At 51.1% G+C, this 19126-nt stretch overlaps 1 protein-coding gene across 1 annotated transcript; it reads right to left on the bottom strand.

Moving 5' to 3' along the window:
• Nucleotides 1–17398: 17398 nt before the first annotated feature.
• LOC118695662 (zinc finger protein 3-like) lies at nt 17399–17818 on the bottom strand. Its single transcript, XM_036397319.1, has one exon. The coding sequence runs from the start codon at nt 17816–17818 to the stop codon at nt 17399–17401; it is 420 nt and encodes a 139-aa protein (XP_036253212.1).
• Between the last annotated feature and the right edge of the window lie 1308 nt (nt 17819–19126).

The following is a 19126-nucleotide window of genomic DNA, read 5'->3' as shown; positions in this document are numbered from 1 at the left end:
GCAGTGTGGGAGGGCTTTAGCTCTGGTGCCAGCTTTGAGCATCCTGGCAGTGAGAGATCTGCACTGCTGGGAGGCCTCTGCTAGCTGGCTTACTCAGGATGTTCCTCAAGGAGCACTGTTTAGTTTCCAAAATCATATGCTGAGGTCACATACCTTATGGTCAAGGCCTGAAGCCATTCTTGTGTTTTTGAGAGGGATTTATTTGATTGCAACTGGGCAGAGCAAGGATGAGGGTAGAAGGTGGCTGTTAGAGAGATGTCATTGTATAAAGCAGTTAGCTTTTCTTCTTGGTCTCATTTCCCCCATTCTGGGGAGCAGAATGATTTGTGTTCACTGCAGGAATCTCCAGTGGAGACAAAAACTCTGCAGCCATGTGTAGCAGTTTGAATTTATTTTATTGATTCCTTGTTAAGTGGTTTGTTCTGTTGTACCCCCATGTTCTCCCTGAGTTGGTTTACCCCTGGGTTTTACCCTTGCTCAAAGCTGTCCCTCATGCCATTCCCTGCCCCTTGTTTGAGCTCTTTCCCTGCCTGTCAAGGCAACCCAGCCCCTTTTGTTCCACAACCTTCTTTGCCAATTTAACCTGGAGCCAATCCCTGTCTGCAACACCCCTTTGGAATTCCCCTATTCCTGGAGGCCCCATTGGCCCTTGTGAGCCATCCTCTCTACCCTCCTGCCCCAAGTGGCCCCAGACACTTGATGAATCCCCTCAGTGCTCCCCTGAGGATTCCCTATTGGTTTGCTGTTTGTATCTACCCCCTGATTTGTGTCTGTACAAAAGCCCTTGCACAGGAGTGCCCAGGGCTCTTTTGGCTCTGATCACTTTGCTTGGAATAAACCCTTCCTTGTGGAACTTCAGGACAGAGAGCCTCCTCCTTTCTCCTCTGCCTGGTCCCTGTGGTGGCTTGTCTCTTGCAGCATAGAGCAAGTGGCTCTGAGGGTTCTGCCTCTGGTAAATGCCCATCCTGAGGCAGTTCCCCACTCCTGGTGTGGTGCCAGAGTTCTCAGAGCCAGCCCGGGCTCTGGGTCCCACAGCAGCCATGAACTGCCCAGTACCTGCTGGGCCACACTTTGCCCTCAGCTTCCTGCTGTAAAGCTGAACTCATTGTGTTCAAGTCAGATTTCCTCTGCATGGATGTCACTGTAGTCAAATGAGAAATTGGACCCTTAATTTGAATGCAGTGGTCCATAGAGCTGTAGTCTAATGTTTTAATGTAGCTGACCTGTGCCCTGATAGCAAGGTGTGTTTAACAAATCTGGTATTGCCAGAAGGCTTTTGTTGCTCTGAGACTGTGCTCTACACATGGAGCAGCAGAAGAATTAAGGCCAAATCCTCCCTCAGGAACAGAAGGATATCACACATGGGTAATGAGCTTTTGTAAGGAAGAATTGACGGTTCTTCTCTTCCACCAGGTGACCCTGTGTTCCAACATGGTGATGGAGTTCTACCAGAGAATGCTGGTGGACCTGGAGGGTATTGGCAAGGGAGTGGCAACCCTGATCATCACAGCCAGGTACCAGCCCTTGCCTGGCCTCCCCCAGGCACTGCCTTGCACAGGCTTTGCTGGCTGCAGCTGCCAAGGAGAAGTGCTGCTGAATGGCCTCATGTTGTGCCAGCTGGACATGAGAACAGCAGTGCTTGGGCAGCAGCCTGTGGTGAAAAGCACCCCTGCTCACAGCCCAGCACGGTCCTGGGCCCTCTGCTAAAGGCACCAGGAATGATATCATTGATTGGCCTGGGTTTTGGTGCTTGAGGTGGAACAAATTTCCCAAGGGCCTCCTCTCCTTCTTCCTGCAAGAGGTGGAGTTGTGCTGGTTGTGAGCACCGTGCACTGGTTTGGGCCACACCAGGCAGCCTGCTGAGAGTCAGGGTCTGGCTCTGTCCATGAGGGCACATGGCAGGGGGAAGTGGCTCCCAGCAAGAGTGGTGAGGGCAAGGTCTTACAAGGGGAAAGCAGCCCTTGATGTGGCAGGTCAGCTCCAGTTTTTCTCCTTCCCTCTGCTTCCCATTTTGAGCTTTGATGGTCTCATAATTGAGACCAAAAGTCCTTGTTGCTGCAGCAGAATTACGTGCTGCTGTGGGTGTCAGTGTGATGCCAAGAGGGATGCAGCTCCCTGGTGCTGTTCCCTGTCCCAGGCAGAGCCATGCAGGCAGTGCCTGGGCTGCCATTCTGTAAAGCAGGTGGAGCTGGGGCCAGTCAGTGCCTGGAGCTGTACAGTGAAGGAGCCAGAGAGCTGCAGGGCCTGGCAGGGGCTGATCAGCCCCTCTGTGGGGCAGCTGCTGTCTCGTGCCATCCAAGGCTGGGGCAAAGAGCTGAGTTCTCAGGCAGGGCAACAGCACCATGGGAGAGAAGGGAGTAATTTTTACTGAGACACTGGAGTTGTGCGTTCCTTGAGCCTTAGTGAGGACTCATCCTTGTTGGGAAGGCTCCCCCAGAGCTTGTGGGTTACTGGGACTGGGACTGTTCCACGAGTCCTTGCAAGCCTTCTTGGGTAAATGAGGGGCTGAGGCAGCTGTGGCACAAAGTTCTCTGCCTGGGGCACTTGGCAGTCTCTGGGTGCTGCCTCTCAGGGTTTGCCCCTCCTTGACAAGACATGTTGGAGTGGGCAGAGGTAGAAGACAATTTATCACTGTAAAGATGTTGAATGTGCATTTGACAGTGACCAATGTGTTCTGCTCCATTTCCCAATCCTTGGGGATAAACATTCTCCATTCTCTCAGTATCTATGATTGCCCTGGGGTCATCTCTTTGCCCAGATGTCTCGTTCTGGAGCTCCAGCTGTCTCCCCAAGTGCTGCTGTATGATGAGTGCCACCTGAAGGTGCCCTATGACAGGAAGATCCTCATTAGGAATCCCAAGCACCTTCCTGGCTGCGACAGGCTTATTCCCCAGGTTTGGCATCACATCCACCTCCTCCTGTCAAATATTATTGAGGAGATTATTAGGGGGAAAAAGGGTTTGGATAAGACCTTGCTGGTTTCTATTCAGTCTTAAAGATCTGCTGAGAACAGGATCTTACCTGAATGTAAACTTTAGGAGGCAGTTTAAGCTGCTGAGGAAACAGTTGATGTTCTTGTTTGTGCCTTTTACCTTTATCCTGGGGAGTTTTAAACGTGTAAGTTGCTGTTGTAGTGGATGTTAAGGAGTCTAAAGTTTCTTCAAAGGTCCCTCTGAAGTTGCATTTCATTCTGTCCCTTCCAGAAACGCAAGGAGGACTCTGCTGTGCTCTACTCCAGCCCCAAGCCCTGTGGGACTGTGCAGCCCCAGAGCACAGCAGAGATCCCAGTTGTGGGGGCAGTGCAGGCCCTGGGCACTCATCGCAGCAACATTGTCATGAGCGTGTTTGGGGATGAGAGAAACCCACTGGTGAGGGCAAGGGGAGATCTGTGCCTGTGTACAACTGCTCCTGGCAGGGTGCACAGGGACAGGGATTCTGTCAGGGAAAACAGGCCCAGGCTGCTGGGAAGGACAGGAGGGATGGGTGGCACAAACAGCTCCTGCCTTAGAGGTGGGAATCTCAGTGTCTGACACTGTTGTTGTTCTATTATTTCTCTAGAGTCTCATACTGTTGTTCTATCAGATTTCTAAAGTCCATACGCACTCTCGCTCGCGTGCTCTCGCTCTCTCCCCTTTTATCCCAGTTATCTTCATTGGTTACAGCCCAATTAAGGACATTGCAGCTGCAGCCCATCAAGGACAACCAGGACCTCTGGGGAAAACCCTCTATACAGATAATCAAATACATTTCCTCTACTATATGACACAGAATGGAGTTCAGCTAAGCTGGAATCCAGGGTCATTTTAGTTCATTTTTCTTTAAAATGCTGTTAACTTTGGAAACATCTGTTTGAAAATTTCATCTCTCTGAGCACAAAAGAGGATGTCAGAAAACTTCTGGGAACCTTGAGCTTTCTGTAAAAGAAAGGAAAGCTGGCATCTGAAGAGTGATTGCAAGGATTGAAACTTCTATTAAGACATATGGAAATGATGAGGCCAAATTCCCTGGATGGCACCAAACATCTGAACCTGGGCCATTGTGGCACTGCCTGTAAATCAGTGAACAGGAAGGACAGGCAAGGCAGGCTGTGCCAGGGAGCCTGAAGTTTGACAAAACAGTTTCTTTCAACTATCAGGCTGCTTCCCTTAAAGAGAAGGAAATTTCTCCCCACCAGAAGAACCAGTTGTTTAACTGTCAGCCTGGTCTTAACTAAAGATTTCTTGCAAAGGTAAAAGCTTTGGGCCAATAATTTGTAGTTTGAAAAGTTATCTTACCTTAATCCTTTTCAATTTGGAGGTGAACATGTAATTTTCTTTTTCCCCAAAAGCCCATCATTTCAGCTGGAGAGTGGTAGCTGTCCCTAAAGAGATAACTTGAGCAGGGTTGAGCTGTTGAAGGTTTTTTAGGTTTCCCTGTTGTGGTTTGTTTTGGGTTTTTTAAAAATCTTTCTTGTTTGCTTCCTGGAAGAGAGAGCACAATTACGGAGCTCAGGACAGCTGGCAGAAATCTCCCCAAGCCCAAGGCTGGCAGAGCTTGGCAGGATCCCAGCACCACAGCCAATGGATGGATGGATGGATGGATGGGGAATGAGACCTGAGTCACCTGGGAGTGCTGGAAAATGTCAACCAACCCCCCCAGCAGTGTCAGGGGAACATTCCTGATAAATCCCTGGTGGAGCTGCAGAGTTTCTGGCCTTGGGCGCTGGGGGGGCTGTGCTGGCTGGGAAGCGGCTGGGTCTGCCCCTGAGTGCCTCAAATCTTACCTTTTTGCTTGCCTTCTCTGTCTTTCCTTCTCCCACTGTGCTTTTTGCATCCCCACCAGGTGTTCATGCCTGTCCTCTGTAGTTGCTCAGTGTAAGCAGTTGCAGCTGCTGCAGCACCTCAGTGTCATCCCTGGGCTGCCTTTAGAACAGACCTGCTCCAGCCTGGATTGGAAAGGGCTGGATCAAACCATTTCTCAGTTCAACATGCCAGCACCCACCCAGGGGCTGCATCCTGACCAGGAGCTGCTCGTGCAGGTGTCGCTCCCTCCCACTGCAGGTCCCTGTTCATAGTTATTTATTTTCCAGATATGAGCTCTACCCACCTAAATTCAAACCCCAACCACCAAGGGGGACAAGAACCAGTTTGGATTGCCCAGCATCTCAATGGAGGCAGTTCAAGATCAGAAATGTGGAGGAGCCAGTCACAGCCCTGAAAGAAGTGCAGGATTTTAGCCAATCTTCAGGAGCAGAGGTAGATTTTCTTGTACATCCAGTGCTTGTGTTGGCTCCCCAACCTGCCAGCACTAAGTCCTGCTCATGCTGAGCTCCCTTTTTGCTGCCCTGCTCTGCTGTGCCCTGACAGTGGGCTGGGCAGCAGGGCCAGTAGCTGGACATGGGCTGAGTGGGGGGGAGAAACAGGAGAGTTTTCCTTGGAGAAGCTGACTCAGATCCTACAGGCCTGTGTTGAGTGTGGGATTTTTTGCCTTGTTTCCTTCCCAATGTAAGATAAGGCTTTTCTCTGCATCATCATGGTAAGACCTCCAGCTTCCTTCCCAGAGCAAGCTGGGATGATCCTGATCTCCATGGAGCCTCTTCCCAAGGCAGCCAGACTCCCTGTTTGCAGGGCTCTGCTTTTACCCAGAGCTTCTATTGCACTGCTGGCCCTGAAGCTGTCTTACAAAGGGAGACTTTGCAAAGTGGCCGTCTCTTCCTCCCAGCATAGAAAATGGCTTGTTTTTCAGGTGCCAGCACCAACTCCTGCAAACCCTCATCTGCCACGAGGCTTGGAGGGATTCAGGTGCTCCCTGGACGTGGCGCACACTCCCCTGGGAGTGGAGAAGGCAAGAGGGAATCTGTCTCACTTGCCCGTTGTCAGTGTGGCAAGCAGGGCTGGAGCTCCCAGTGCCACTGGGGGCCCTCAGCATTGGCCACAGCGCGGCCTCCCATCCCTGCAGGCCCATCACAAAATGCTGCTGAAGTAGCTGCTTGTTGGAGAGGCCGTGCAGGAAACGTTGTAGGGCTGCCCAAGGATGCTGTGCAGCACCTCTGGAGGGCACTGCTTCCCCTGGAACTCCTCAGGTGGTCCACAGGAAATTTTTGCAGGAGCTTTTGCTGTAGCACCTTGAGAAAGCAGCATTTAAATCAGAGAGAGAGGGGAAGAGCTTTAGGAGTCAGATGAGCTGTGCTCAGTGCAGATGAGCTGCGTTTCACTCAGCTCCAAGAGCTCTCACTCTGAGGCTCCTCCTTTTCTAAAAGCAGGAAGCTTTTAAACTTTTTAAGGCAAGTTGTGCATCAGAGAGAATTTCTACTGCCAGGAGACATCCCAGTTCATTTTCATGTAATGTACTAATTAATGCATTACCCCGTGAGTATGGGAGAAGAATTTCCCCATGGTCCCTGCACTGGTCAGTGGCATGGATGCAGGATGAGGTGAGGGTAATTCTGGCAGTGTTTGGAGAATAGGCCCCTCTGGCTACAGCTGCACTTTGCTCCAAGATGCTCTTCTGCATCCATTCCCATGCTCAACACCTCAATCTCTCCTGTCTTCCATCCAGGCTTTCAGTATCCTGCCACTGTCAGGTGTGCTGCAGCCAGGAGAGAGCCAGCAGGTCTCCTCCACCTTCTCTGGCCACGTCAACAGCACCTCCAATGTCCTGGAGCTGTGCCATGTGGGGGGAGGCCCCACCTCCGAGGTGCTGGTGCCCGGGGAGGCCTCACGTGTCAGCTCCTCCCTGAGCCCCCGGGAGATCAACTGTGGCTCTCAGGCCCCTCTCAGGGAGAGGTGAGTAAGCCTTCCATGGGTTACTGCTCTTCCATGGGTTATTGTCCCTGCAGGGCTTCCCTGCTCCAAGGACTCTGAGCTCAGAGGTGCTGCATAGCAAAGGCCAGCAGCAACACAGGGATGGCCACTCTAAGCTCCCTGGCTGCCAAGAGAGGAAGGACCTTCTTCTGTTGAGACAGAACATCTTCTTCTCTATTTGAGTGCTGAGCCCTCCTGGCTTAGCTGCTGCCTGCAGGGAGCTGGGCTCTGGGCTTGCCTTGGCACTGCCTCCAGAGGTGTCTTGAAGTCCATGGAGTTGAGTGGCATCTTCTTCATCATCTCCCTTCTTCACCAAAACTGTGGGATTGTGGTATGGGAAGGGGTGGGGTACAGAGCAAACCTTGCTTTGGGTCCTGCTCCTGCCAGAGATGAAATCCTTGCAATGCTGATCTGCCAGGGTTCTCCTTATGTTGGGACACCACCCAGAAAAGCTCATGTCCTTTAGGCTCCCCTGCAGCTGCAGCAGTAGGCAAGCACAGGAGAAGCTCAACTCCAGCGAGGCAGCCCAGCTCAGGACACACAGGCCCAGTGTGGAGCTGGGAGTGGAGGTGCTTCAAGCCAGCCTGTGTATCAGGACTTCTTCTGAAGTTGGTTTCATGGGGAGGAGACGGACGAGGCTGCTTCCAATGGTTTCCATGGCAGCCAGCACTGGTTTGCTTGGTCACAGCTGGGTTCCAGCAGGAAATCTGGCTGACAAGATCCTATTTTGCAGGAGAGGAGTTCCTGCAGCATTTGCTTTCTGACTGATAGGATTGTTCTCATTAAGGAGCAGGCTATGGGTCATTAAAACTGAAGATCACGGACAGAGACTAACTAATTAAAGTTAGACAGTGGTATGTTTATTAACACCGGCGGGTGGCACCAGAGTCCTCCCTAAAAGGCGCTGTCCAAGGTTCTTTGCCCTCTCTTTATTGCCCAAGATCTTACATACAATACATCTGCACAAACCCAGCACCTCCCATCCCCGCTCTGTATTCAAATGAGGTCATTGGTCCTTCACACCTGTGCAATTCTTCCCTTGAATTGGGTCTCTAATTGGGTCAGTGGTCTTAAGGAATGAAGTCAAGAATGTCTTCATCAGGTCTCTGTGACCAATCCAAGGTCCCCTGCTTAGTGATTCATTGACATCAATCCCAGGGGCTAAACAATTGTTCTCCTGGTTTCTTATAACAGTTCACTTACTCCACTTCCTCCTAGAAAGAAGCTCCTAATGGTAAACAATAGAACAATCAGCTCCAGCTTAAGCATCTCATAATCATTAACCTATGGTCTGCCTGTCTAACTTACAGCCTGATCAATGTGAATTGCTTCTAACCCTCAGCTGAAATCTGAACTCTTTAAAATCATGCTTCAGCTATGCCCAGGGAGAAGGGGGCTGAATGAGCTGAGTAAGAATTGTAGGGGAGTTAAGTAGATGTCAGCAATCTGTGCTCTGCTTTAAACTGGGAAGCCAAGAGACAAAGGGCGTTTTCAGGCATCAGCACAGAGAGCTGGTGGATCAGCCTTTGGCAGGGGGCTGGAGGAGTCTGGCTGTGCCTTAAGAGTGAGCTTGCACAGTCAAGACCTTATGATGGCAAAGTTTAGGTTTGGCTGGTCCTGGAAGTCCCCTTCCACCAATGCCCTCACTTGGGATGTTCCTAACCTCTGTGGGTTGTGGAGAATTCATGGAAATGGCCTCAGGGTCAAGGAATGAAGTACAGGGCCAGCCAGGACTAGGGAGCCCAAGTTTCTGGTGAGACTCTCAGCCATGTTTTCTGTTTTGTCTGCAGAAGGGAGCTGAAGCAGCTGGCTCAAAAGCTTGAGGAGGAGACAAAAGCCTTAGAGGAGGAAGAGAGGCGGAAGGAGGAAAAGAACGGTGTCTCTGTGGGGAAGCAACCTCCAAAACTCCCAGAGAAGGGGAAAACCCCCAGAGAAGAAGGAAACCAAAATCCCAAGAAAGGAAACCAAGGCCCCAGAGAAGAAGGAAAGCAAAATCCCAGAGAAGAAAGAAACCAAGGCCCCAGAGAAGAAGGAAACCAAAGCATCAGAGAAGAAGGAAAACAAACTCCCAGAGAAGAAGCAAAACAAACTCCCAGAAAAGAAAAACAAACCTCCAGAAAAGAAGGAAACCAGATTCCCAGAGAGCAAGGAAACCAAAATCCTAGAGAAGGAAACCAGAGCGCCAGAAAAGAAGGAAACCAAATCCCTAAAGAAGAAGGAAACCAAAGCTCCAGAGAAGAGGGAAACTAAAGCCTTAAAGAAGAGGGAAGCCAAAGCCCTAAAGAAGGGGGAAGCCAAGGCCTCAAAGAAGGGGGGAACTGAAATCCCAGAGGACCCAGCTGAGTTGGAGAAGAACTCTTTACTCTTTATTCACACAACTCATTTTACACAGTTTGACAGACCTCGTGAGCAACTTTAGTTAGTTCATATATTTCTTGCCATTTATTCTATTATTGGTTAATAAAATAGATTTTACTTGTGCATCAAATCTCTCTATTGTATTGTTTACCTGTTCTCTTCACTGATTCTCATGGGACAAATCCCTTGTTATTGTAGGTGCATTTGTTTTTCACCCTCAGAATAGATTGTTCACAAAGTCTCATTCTCAAAATAGCTTCACATGGGAACTTGTAACTGCGTAGCTGCACTCAGAAGAGATGACAGGCCAGCTATTAATATGGCAGAACAAAGCCTGATTTCATAAGGCCTTTCTTTTATCATTATTCTACCTGTCTATGACATCTCCCCCTTTTTGTTAATTTAAAAAAGGCTCATATGTTCTGATGCTGAAACAGCTCACTCTTACAAGGGTATTATCTCATCAAGGTTATCACTGGTTATCTATTAGAGATGGGATAAGATAGATAAAAGACCAATTACAATCAACAAAACTTACCAAATTCTATCAAGTCATTGACACAGGGTTTTGCAGCATGAGAAAACAAAAGAATTATGTCCAATGTCTCTTAGGGAAATGGAAAGAAATGACCATTGTTTCCAATGAGTTGAGAAGTATGAGAAAGTCTATGAGCTGGAAATGTTGATCTTGGACATCACTGAATCTCCTCCTGGGAGCTGGAACAGGGAATAACTGGAGAAGGTTCGTAGGAGCTCTGTACCATGAGGATGCCATGAGGCTTTTGTTGGCAAATTGCCTCTGTCAGTTTCCAGACACAGCCATGTCTTGGCAGTCCTCCTTCTGCTCCTGCTCTGGCCACAAAGGCTGCAAGGTGATGAGGTTATTTCTCTTTGCACTGGGCCTCATTTTTTCAGAGCTGATCAGTATCTGATGGAATGAACAGGTGACTGCTTTGAACTGCTGATGATAAAACACAGGCACACCTTCTCCTGAAGTTAATTAATCAATTAGGCTTCACTGTGGTACACTCAATTGGGATTTAGATATGATGATCTTTTTTTTCCAAATTTCTCATGTAAATATTGCATTATTTGAACGTTCTCAAGGTGTTCATTCCTCTTCTTTTTTGATTTTAAGAATGAGATGTATGTCTTTTGTTATGAGTATGAAGCAACATCATAGTAAAATAATACATGTAGTGGACAAGAAACTTAACAGCAATTAGGAATAATTTGGATACAACAATCAGAAATATTTCAAATAGCAGACAAAGATAACAACATAGGTGGAATTAGGTAAATAGCAATCTCTGAAATAATGTACAATCATCCCAGAGTCTGCAAACAGCTGACAAACCCTGATTCAGGGGGGACTTGGATAATTATTTCCAGATAATAATTCCCAAGCTCCCTTTAAAAATAGTTCAACTGTCATGTTGTCCTGAATCAGCTAATTTTGGAGAGAATCCCCAAAGGGGCTCTTTTAGTAAAGCAGATTCAATTTTCCCCTTCCCCCAACTGATCTGGGAGAAAAATACCTCCTTGGAGAAAAGTGGAAAAAACCCTTTTTATTAAACAATAAAACCTAAACAGTATCAAACTATAAAACTCCTTGCTGCTCCAAAAGAGATGACAAACTCAGAAAGTCCCCTCCCCGGGTTGCAGCTCAGCTCACTCAGTCTCTTATCAGTCCCTCCGGTGCTGGAAATGTTGTGGCCCAGGCCCGGCCCGGTGGCCACAGGTGGAGCTGCTGGTGCTCTTCTGGTGTTCAGTCCAGAGCAGGTTTAGACAGGTCCAAAAAAAAGGGGGAAAAAAACAGTCCAGGGAATTTCTTTGCCTTTTTAGTTAGTTTTAGCTAAAACAAAGGACAGCTTTGTCCCTCTGTCTGTCCATCTGCAGACAACAGTCCAGGAGCAGGAATGTGGAGGAGTGAGTACAGCGTCTGAAAACAAACTGCACGCTTCTTCTCTCCCCTCTTCACTCTCTGGAACAAGTCTTAAAGGTGCAAAACTTATTATTCAGCATAAACAGAATAAGACAATTGGGGATAAAAGCATCATATAGTCAACCTAGGACAGATATCTTTACCAACGATTCGATGGGACTCATGGAACCAAGGAGCCCTTGTGACAATGCAGATCCAAGGACACCATGGTGGCACTATGGAACCTCGTGGAAGCAAAGAGACCATTGTGACACTCTGGTGCCTCACAGGATCAGGGGGACCATTGTGAAACTCAGGCCCCCTATGGAACCAAGGGCCAAGGATGAAGCTGTGGGGCCCATGGAACCAAGGAGCCATTGTGACACAGAGGGGCCACAGCGAGCCGAGGGGCCATGGGGACATTGCAAGGGGTCAGGGAAGCCAAGGGGCCATTGTGACAATGCGGAAGAAAGGAGAACACTGTGACACTACAGGGAATCATGGAATCAAGGAGGCCATTGGGACACTGTGAGGCCCCATGGAACCAAGGGCACAGGGAGCAGGTGTGGCTGGTTTGGCCTCCGGGGGCTGCTGGACAGGTCTGGCATGTCGAGGGCTGCTCCTCATCTGCCCCTGAAGCACTGGGGCTCTGGGCTTTCCTTCCTATGGGAGAAAACTGTCCTGATCCTCCTCCAGGGGTCCATGGCCAAAACTGGGATTCCTTCTCCAAATTCCTTTATATGCAAAGATTGCTCCCAGATGAAATCTGCCAGGAGAGACAGATCTGGCTGCCTTGGCTACCTTGGGGCCACCTCTCATCTGCCTTTGAAACACTGGGACCACGTGCTTTTCTTTCTTATGGGAAAAAACATCCATCTTGACCAGGCACTGATGGCCAAAACTGGGCAACTGCCTCTGGAATTCCCTATATCCAAGGATAGCTCCCAGACAAAAGCTGCCAGGACTGACAAGTCTGGCTGGCCTTGGCTTCCTGAGGGCTGGCACTCATCTGCTTCTGAAACACTGGGGCTCTGTGCTTTCCTTCCTAATAAAAAAACCTCTTCTTACTGTCCAGGCGCCCACGGCCAAAATTGAGATTCCACCTCCAAAATGCCCAATGTCCAAGGAAAGCCCCTAGACAAAAGGTGCCAGGAGAGACAGGTCTGGCTGGCTTGGCCTGAGGGTGGCCACCTCTCATCTTCTTCCAAAACACTTGGACTTTGTCCTTTACTTTCCTATGGGAAAAAAAACCACCCATCTTGACCATGGCGAAAATTGGGATTCAACCTCCAAAACTCCATATATCCAAGGATTGCTCCCAGGTGAAAGCTGCCAGGACAGACAGGTCTGACTGCCCTTGGCCTCCTGGGGGCTGTCTCTCCCCTGCTGTTGAGACACTGGGGCTCGGTGCTTTCCTTCCTACGGAAAAGAACCATCCTTCTTATCTATGCAGAAACGGCTGAAATTGGGGTTCAACCTCCCTAATTCCCTATATCCAAGGGTTGCTTTCAGACAAAAGCTACCAGGACAGAGAGGTCTGGCTGGCCTTGGCCTCTGGTGGCTGCCCCTGCCACACTGGGGCTGGGTTCTTTCCTTCCCATGGAGATCCCTGTGACACTGTGGGGACCTCACGGAACCAAGGGGATCATGGTGGCACCACTGGAGCCCATGGAACCAAGGGGATCATGGTGGCACCACTGGAGCCCATGGAACCAAGGGGATCATGGTGGCACCACTGGAGCCCATGGAACCAAGGGGCCATGGTGACACAGAGGGGCTTCATGGACCCAGAGACCATTATGGCTCTGTGGGGCCTGATGGAACCTTGGAGACCATTCTGACCCTTCAGGCCTTGTGTCACCAAGGGGGCATTATGACACCTCAGGGCCTGGTGGAAGCAAGGGACCATTGGGACACTGTGGGGCCTCATGAAACCCAGGGAACATGGAACAGCTCTGGCTGGCTTGGCCTCCCAGGGGCCACCTGACAGGTCTGGCTGATCTTGGGAAGTCAAGGGCTGCCTCTCATCAGCTCCTGGAGCACTGAGACTCCGTGCTTTCCTAGCAATGGAAAAGAACTGTCTGACTTTTCAGATGCCCATTGCCAAAATTGGTACTCTCCCTAAAAAATTTCCTCTATGCAAGGGTATCTCTCAGAACAAAAGCTGCCAGCTCTGGCTGGCCTTGGCCTCTGGTGGCCACCTCTCATCTGTCCCTGAAACAGAGGGGCTCTGTTCCTTCATTCCTATGGAAGAGAACCAGCCTTCTTGTCCAGGGACCATGGCCAAAATTAGAATTTGGCCTCCCAAATTCTGCATATCCAAGGATAACTCCCAGACAACAGTAGCTAGGACAGACAGGTTGGGTTGGCCCTGTCCTCTGGTGATTTGCTTACACTATGAGCTGAATGTTTTCATTTGGGAACACCTTGGAGAGGGCCCAGAGATGTCCCAAGGTGGTGTTTGGAGGCCTTGAGCACATGAGCACTGTGTAGGGACAAAGGAGCTCTGTGCTCAGTGGTGTGGAGACTGAGGACATCGGAGCAGAGCCATGAGAGTGTTTAAAGAGCAATTTCAGGGATGGTGGATCCTTTTGACATAGTGGAAAACAGCCAGAGAGAGACAGAATTAATGCCAAGGGCAGCTGGAGAGGCCCAGACTGGGCACCAGGAGAAAGGAATTCCTCTGCCAGGGCAGCTCTGTGGTGCAGCACATCCTCAGAAGGGGCCTGGAGCAGCCCAAAGCTTTGTGTGCCCAGGCAGAGCCAGGCAAGAGGCAGAGCTGTCAGCAAAGGAAGGGGTCAGCAAGGTGGGGCAGCCAGGGGATGTCTGCAGGGACAAAGGCGCAGGGAAGGGACATCATAGGACAGCCTGGGCTGCACAGGGCACAGGCATGTGCAGCAGCTGCAAGGCCCTGACAGAGCCAACTTGGGCAGCACTTTGGCCATGGCTGCTGGCCCTGGGCCTGAGCCAGGAGCAAGAGACAAGTGACCCTTGCAGCCCTGGGGCCTCATTGGCTCCTTGTCCGTGTTCAGCAGCCTGGCAGGGGCCACCCCATGGTCCTGCCCTTGGCATTGCACATCCCCACATCCCAGTGCCCATCCTGGGAAGAGCCCTGAGAAAGGAGGGAGGGACAGGATCTGCCCTGTCAGGGGCTGGGGCTCAGGCCTTGGCCCTTTGCATTCCTGACGCACATCCAGGTTTGCTCAGCACCAGAGACACCTTTCCCTTGCTTGTCTCCTCTGTCATCACTGTCTCCAGTGTTCTGCTCCAACTGGAACTTGGGGATGCTTTCACATGAGTTTTGTCCCTCAGACCCATTAAAAGAATAAAAGTTTGGACTTTGAATCTGACTTTGAGTTCTTGAGAAGTCCTTTGAGCAGATTCTGAGGGACTGGGTCTGATGCAAAGAGCACCAAAGCCCCAAGAGGGTCATAAAGTCCTTGTGCTGTGTCCGTGCTGCTGAGCTGGGCCAGGCTCCTGGCCCAGAGGCAGCTCCTGGCAAGAGCAGCACTGCAGAGAGACAGCTCTCCCAGGAGCAGCTCCTATGCACAGCCTAGCAGGGCTGGGGCACTGCCAGGGCCCCTCAGGGACACGAGCAGGGCACAGACAGAGCTCACAGGGGCTCAGCACTGGCAGGGGCTGTGGGATGTCCCAGACGGGGCTGTGTCACAGAGGCACAGAGCAGCTGTGATGTCAGAAAGGGGCTGTGTGACAGCACAGAGTGGGTTGTGTGAAATCACAGATTGGGCTATGACATCACAGAGTTTGTTGTGTGAGGTCATTGAGCAGCTACAGCATCATAGAGGAGTATCAGGCAGGAGAATGGGCCCCTGTTATCCAGGAGGAGGCTGTCAGAGAATTGCTGAGCTGCTTGGATGTTCATAAATCCCTGGGAGCAGATGGGATCCACCCCAGGGTGATGAGGGAGCTGGCAGCTGAGCTTCCCAAGCCAGTCTCCATCATTTACCAACAGTCCTAGCTCACTGGTGAGGTTCCAGATGACTGGAAGCTGGCCAATGTGACCCCCATTCACAAAAAGGATGAGAAGGAGGGTCCTGGTAATTATAGGCCAGTCAGACTGACCTCAGTACCCAGTAAGGTAATGGAACAGTTTATAGTGAGTGTCATCACCCAGCACTTCCAGGATGGCCAGGGTATCAGCCAGCCAGCAGGGGTTTAGGAGGGGTAGGTCGTGTTTGACCAACCTGGTCTCCTTTTATGACCAGGTGACCCTTAATGGAACTGAGCAGCCACTGACCACCCCAGCCTGGGCTGATGTGGGTTCCTCTGAACACAGCTTGGGGAAGGTCCCCCTGCCCACCTCCACTGTGCCACAGATAAGTGTCAGACACAGTTAGAGAGCTCTGCCTGGAGCTGACGGGGGAATTGATTAAAAAAAAAAAACCAAAACAAAACAGAAACCCCCCCAAATAAACAAGAAAAAAAACAAACAAAACCATATCAGAAAAAAAAGAAACCAAAAACCCCAAAAAACCAAACCAAAACAACAGAAACAAACAAAAACCAAATAAAGAACAAAAAAAAAAATCCAAACAAACAAAGCAATACAATAAAAAAACCAAAACAAGAAAAAGAGCACTCATTCCCCCCCAGTAGAGCTGTTCCATCCTTCACCTGTCACACCTGCACTCACACAAGACCTGGGGCTGCAGAAAATTAGAATTCATTGGGCTCATTTGCAGAAAATCGGGTTTAGGACAGGCTTTCAGCAGAACTGTTCTCAGCTGAGTCAGAAAGGCCTCTTTGGCAGCTGCAGGGCCATTGGAAATGCAGAGCCTCAGCCCAAGGGGAGACAAGGGCTCTGAGTTCCCTTCCCCTGACACTAAACCCTGTTCCCAGGCTGCTTCACACTCAAGATTCTGCTGGAGGGCTGCACAAAGCTGAGAGTGGGCTCTGGCTTTTCCATGTTGCATGTTCTAAAGCTGCCTGGGAGAAGGAATTTCGGGTCAGCTCCGCTGGCACAATCCCTGCTGGCGCAGGGCACAGCCCCAGGAAGGGGCCGAGGCTTTGCTGCAGGCAAGGAAAGCTCCTGGCTCAGGGTCACCTTTGCTGCTCAGAGCCTCGAGTGCCCCAGCAGCAGCGGAGAAGGGCTGCAGTGCCACTGACAACCATCACCAGGCCCCTGTTGCTATGGGCAGTTTCCATGGCAAACATCACCAGGCCCCTGTTGCTATGGTCAGTTTCCATGGCAACCATCACCAGGCCCCCTGTTGCTAGGGTCAGTTTCCATGGCAACCATCACCAGCCCCCTGTTGCTTTGGTCAATCCCTTGGCAGCTCCATGGAGACCCCATGCCAGGGGTAGTTGCAATGGACACCAGCTCAGGCCTGGAGCCAGAGGCCGTTGCCATGGCAACCATTTGCAGTCCTATATCCAGGGTCATGGGATCCCAGAACCACAGAATTGGCTGAGCTGGGAGGGACCCATCAGGATCCTCCAGTCCAACTGCTGGCCCTGCACAGGACACCCCAACAATGCCGGCCTGGGCCTGGCAGTGCTGTCCAAACGCTGCTGCAGCTCAGAGAGCCCTGGAGCTGGGACCTTCCCTGGGGAGCCCGGGCAGTGCCCAAGCAGCCTCTGGGGAAAAACCTTTTCCTGACATCCAACCTGAGCCTGCCCCGACTCAGCTGCAGCCATTCCCTCCACTCCTGTCCCTGGGCACCAGAGGGAAGAGGCTCCCACAGCCCCAGCCAGGGACCCGCTCCCAAGGCTGCTGCCATGGCCACCAAGGCTGGGACCAGCTGGGATGCTCGATTTCCACCTGCCGGGGTTTAGGAACGGGATTCCTCAAATTCCTGCTCCTGTATAAACTGCGCTGCCCTTGCTGCCCTCCCACCTCCCATGGAAAGCACAAAAGACAAAGATCCCAGGCTGGGATAAGAACAATTTACTGGGAACAGCAACAAGATAAAGAACAAACAGGAACAGAAATAATATTGATAACAGAAGGGATAAGAAAAGCTACTGACAGGGAAAACTACATCAGCACTGACTGGCTCTTCCTGGCCACGTATTCCGTCCTGCCTGGAAAGGACACCTTTCTTCTCAGGAAGAGAGAGAGTCCCTTTCCTGCCCCTGGCAATGACCTGAGGTGGGAGTGAATGTAATGACACAGCCAAGACCAGACCCTCATATTCTTCCATCTCCCATCATGTCATTGGCAGGGGCAGGAAAAGGGACAGGTGTCTTCCCAGCATGGATCACAGGGAACATGGATCACCAGGGCTCTTCCCAACGTGGATCCTCCAATAGGGGATGAAACTAGAGCTGGGCATGAAGCTCGTCCTTCAGCTGTGTCATTCCAGGGCTTCCCTTACGGGTGCCTCTGTTGGTGTTTGTTCAAGTGAGAGCTCTGGGTGAAGCTCTTCCCACACTCAGAGCACTCGTAGGGCATCTCCCTGCTGTGGATGCGCCAGTGCCTGACGAGGGTGGAGTTGTGCTTGAATCCCTTCCCACAGTCAGGGCAGCGGAAGGGCCTCTCCTCAGTGTGAATCCGCTGGTGCAGGAGGAGATGGGAGCTGCTCTGGAACCTCTCCAGACACTCAGGACACTGGTAGGGCCTCTCCCAAGTGTGGATGCACTGGTGGATGATGAGGGTGGAGCTGCAGCTGAAGCCCTTTCCACACTTGCCATGCTTGCCACACTCATAGGGCCATTCCCCAGTGTGGATCATCTGGTGGCAGATCAGGGTGTTGCTCTGCCTGAAGCTCTTCCCACTTTCCAAACCACTCATGGGCCACCAGCTCCGAGCTCTGGCTGAAGCTCTGTCCACCTTCCTGGCATGGGATGGGTCTTTCCTCCTCAGAGCACCCTGGGCTGGGTTTGCAGCCCCTCCACCTGCAGGATCTCTGGGGATTTTCCTCCCTGTTCGAGTCGTGTGCTGTGGAGTTGCTCAAAACAGCCTCTTCCACGAGATTATACCTTGAGGATTTGTCCTCCCTGGTCTCCATCCTCAGCTCCTTGTCTGGGCGAGGAAGGACAAGGAGAGGATGGGATTTGCCTCCATGCCAGAGGGAAGGAGATCCTCCCAGTATGTCCCTGGCAGGATGGCATCGGCAGCAGGATTGTCCTGCAGCCAGGGGCCATGCTGGGCTGGGAGACGGAGCAGGAGAGAGGGGGAAAGGGGCAATGACTTCCTTCTCACCTGCCTGGCTGTCCCAGGACATCTTCCTCTTCCTTGCAGCCTCCTTCTCCATCCAGCCAAGGGTTTGGGAATGGGAAATCCTGGTTTGGGGAAAAATACAATGTATGAGCATATTGGGTTAGGGAGTTCCTACTGCCCAAGTCCATCTCTAGGAGTCACTGGGAATCTGCCGCCCATATAAACTTCCAAAACCAAGATTCAGTCCCCCAAAATATACAAACGACCAAGATGCAGCAAAAACACCCAACCATGAGTTTCCCCTCTCTGGTCTCTCCACTTTGGGCTCCTGGAGGCCCCCCCTGTCTGGGTTGCTCCAGGTCAAGTTTGTATTGGTGTTCCCCCTCTCTGGGCTGCTGGTGCTCCAGGTAATCCTGCAGGTTCCCTTTCTCTGGGCTCACCACTTTGGCATCTCAGGCATCCCAGGGGTCAGCACTGTCTGGGGTCCCTGTTTCAGAGTCCTGGGGTATCCATGGGTACCCCCTGTCCATGCTCCCAATGTGTCCAGGCTTCTTGAGCATGCCCAGCTCTCATATTGCCCGTTTCTGCTCCCCCATTGCTGGTTTCCCTGCTGCCCTGCCAGTACCGGGCGATCCCCACATGGCTCTGGGCTGACAGTGCAGGCCCTGTCCTGGGCAGATTATTCTGCTCTCTGACACTATCTACCAACCCAAGAGGACAGTTATCCGGTAGGCAAGTCTTCCCACTAAAGACTGAGGCAAAGAAGGCGTTAAGCACCTCTGCCTTCTCCTCATCTGCAGTTACTAAGTTCCCTCCCACATCTAATAAAGAACAAAGGTTGGTCTTATCCTTCCTTTTGCTGTTAATGTATTTGTAAAAACCTTTTTTATAATCCCTTACAAAATTTGCCAAATTAAGTTCATACTGCCCTTTGGCCTC

The sequence above is a fragment of the Molothrus ater genome, chromosome 22 (genome assembly GCF_012460135.2).
Source record: "Molothrus ater isolate BHLD 08-10-18 breed brown headed cowbird chromosome 22, BPBGC_Mater_1.1, whole genome shotgun sequence".
NCBI classification, from domain to species: Eukaryota; Metazoa; Chordata; class Aves; order Passeriformes; family Icteridae; genus Molothrus; species Molothrus ater.
Note: the sequence above shows the minus strand (reverse complement) of the source record. Positions and strands in the feature narration are given on the sequence as shown.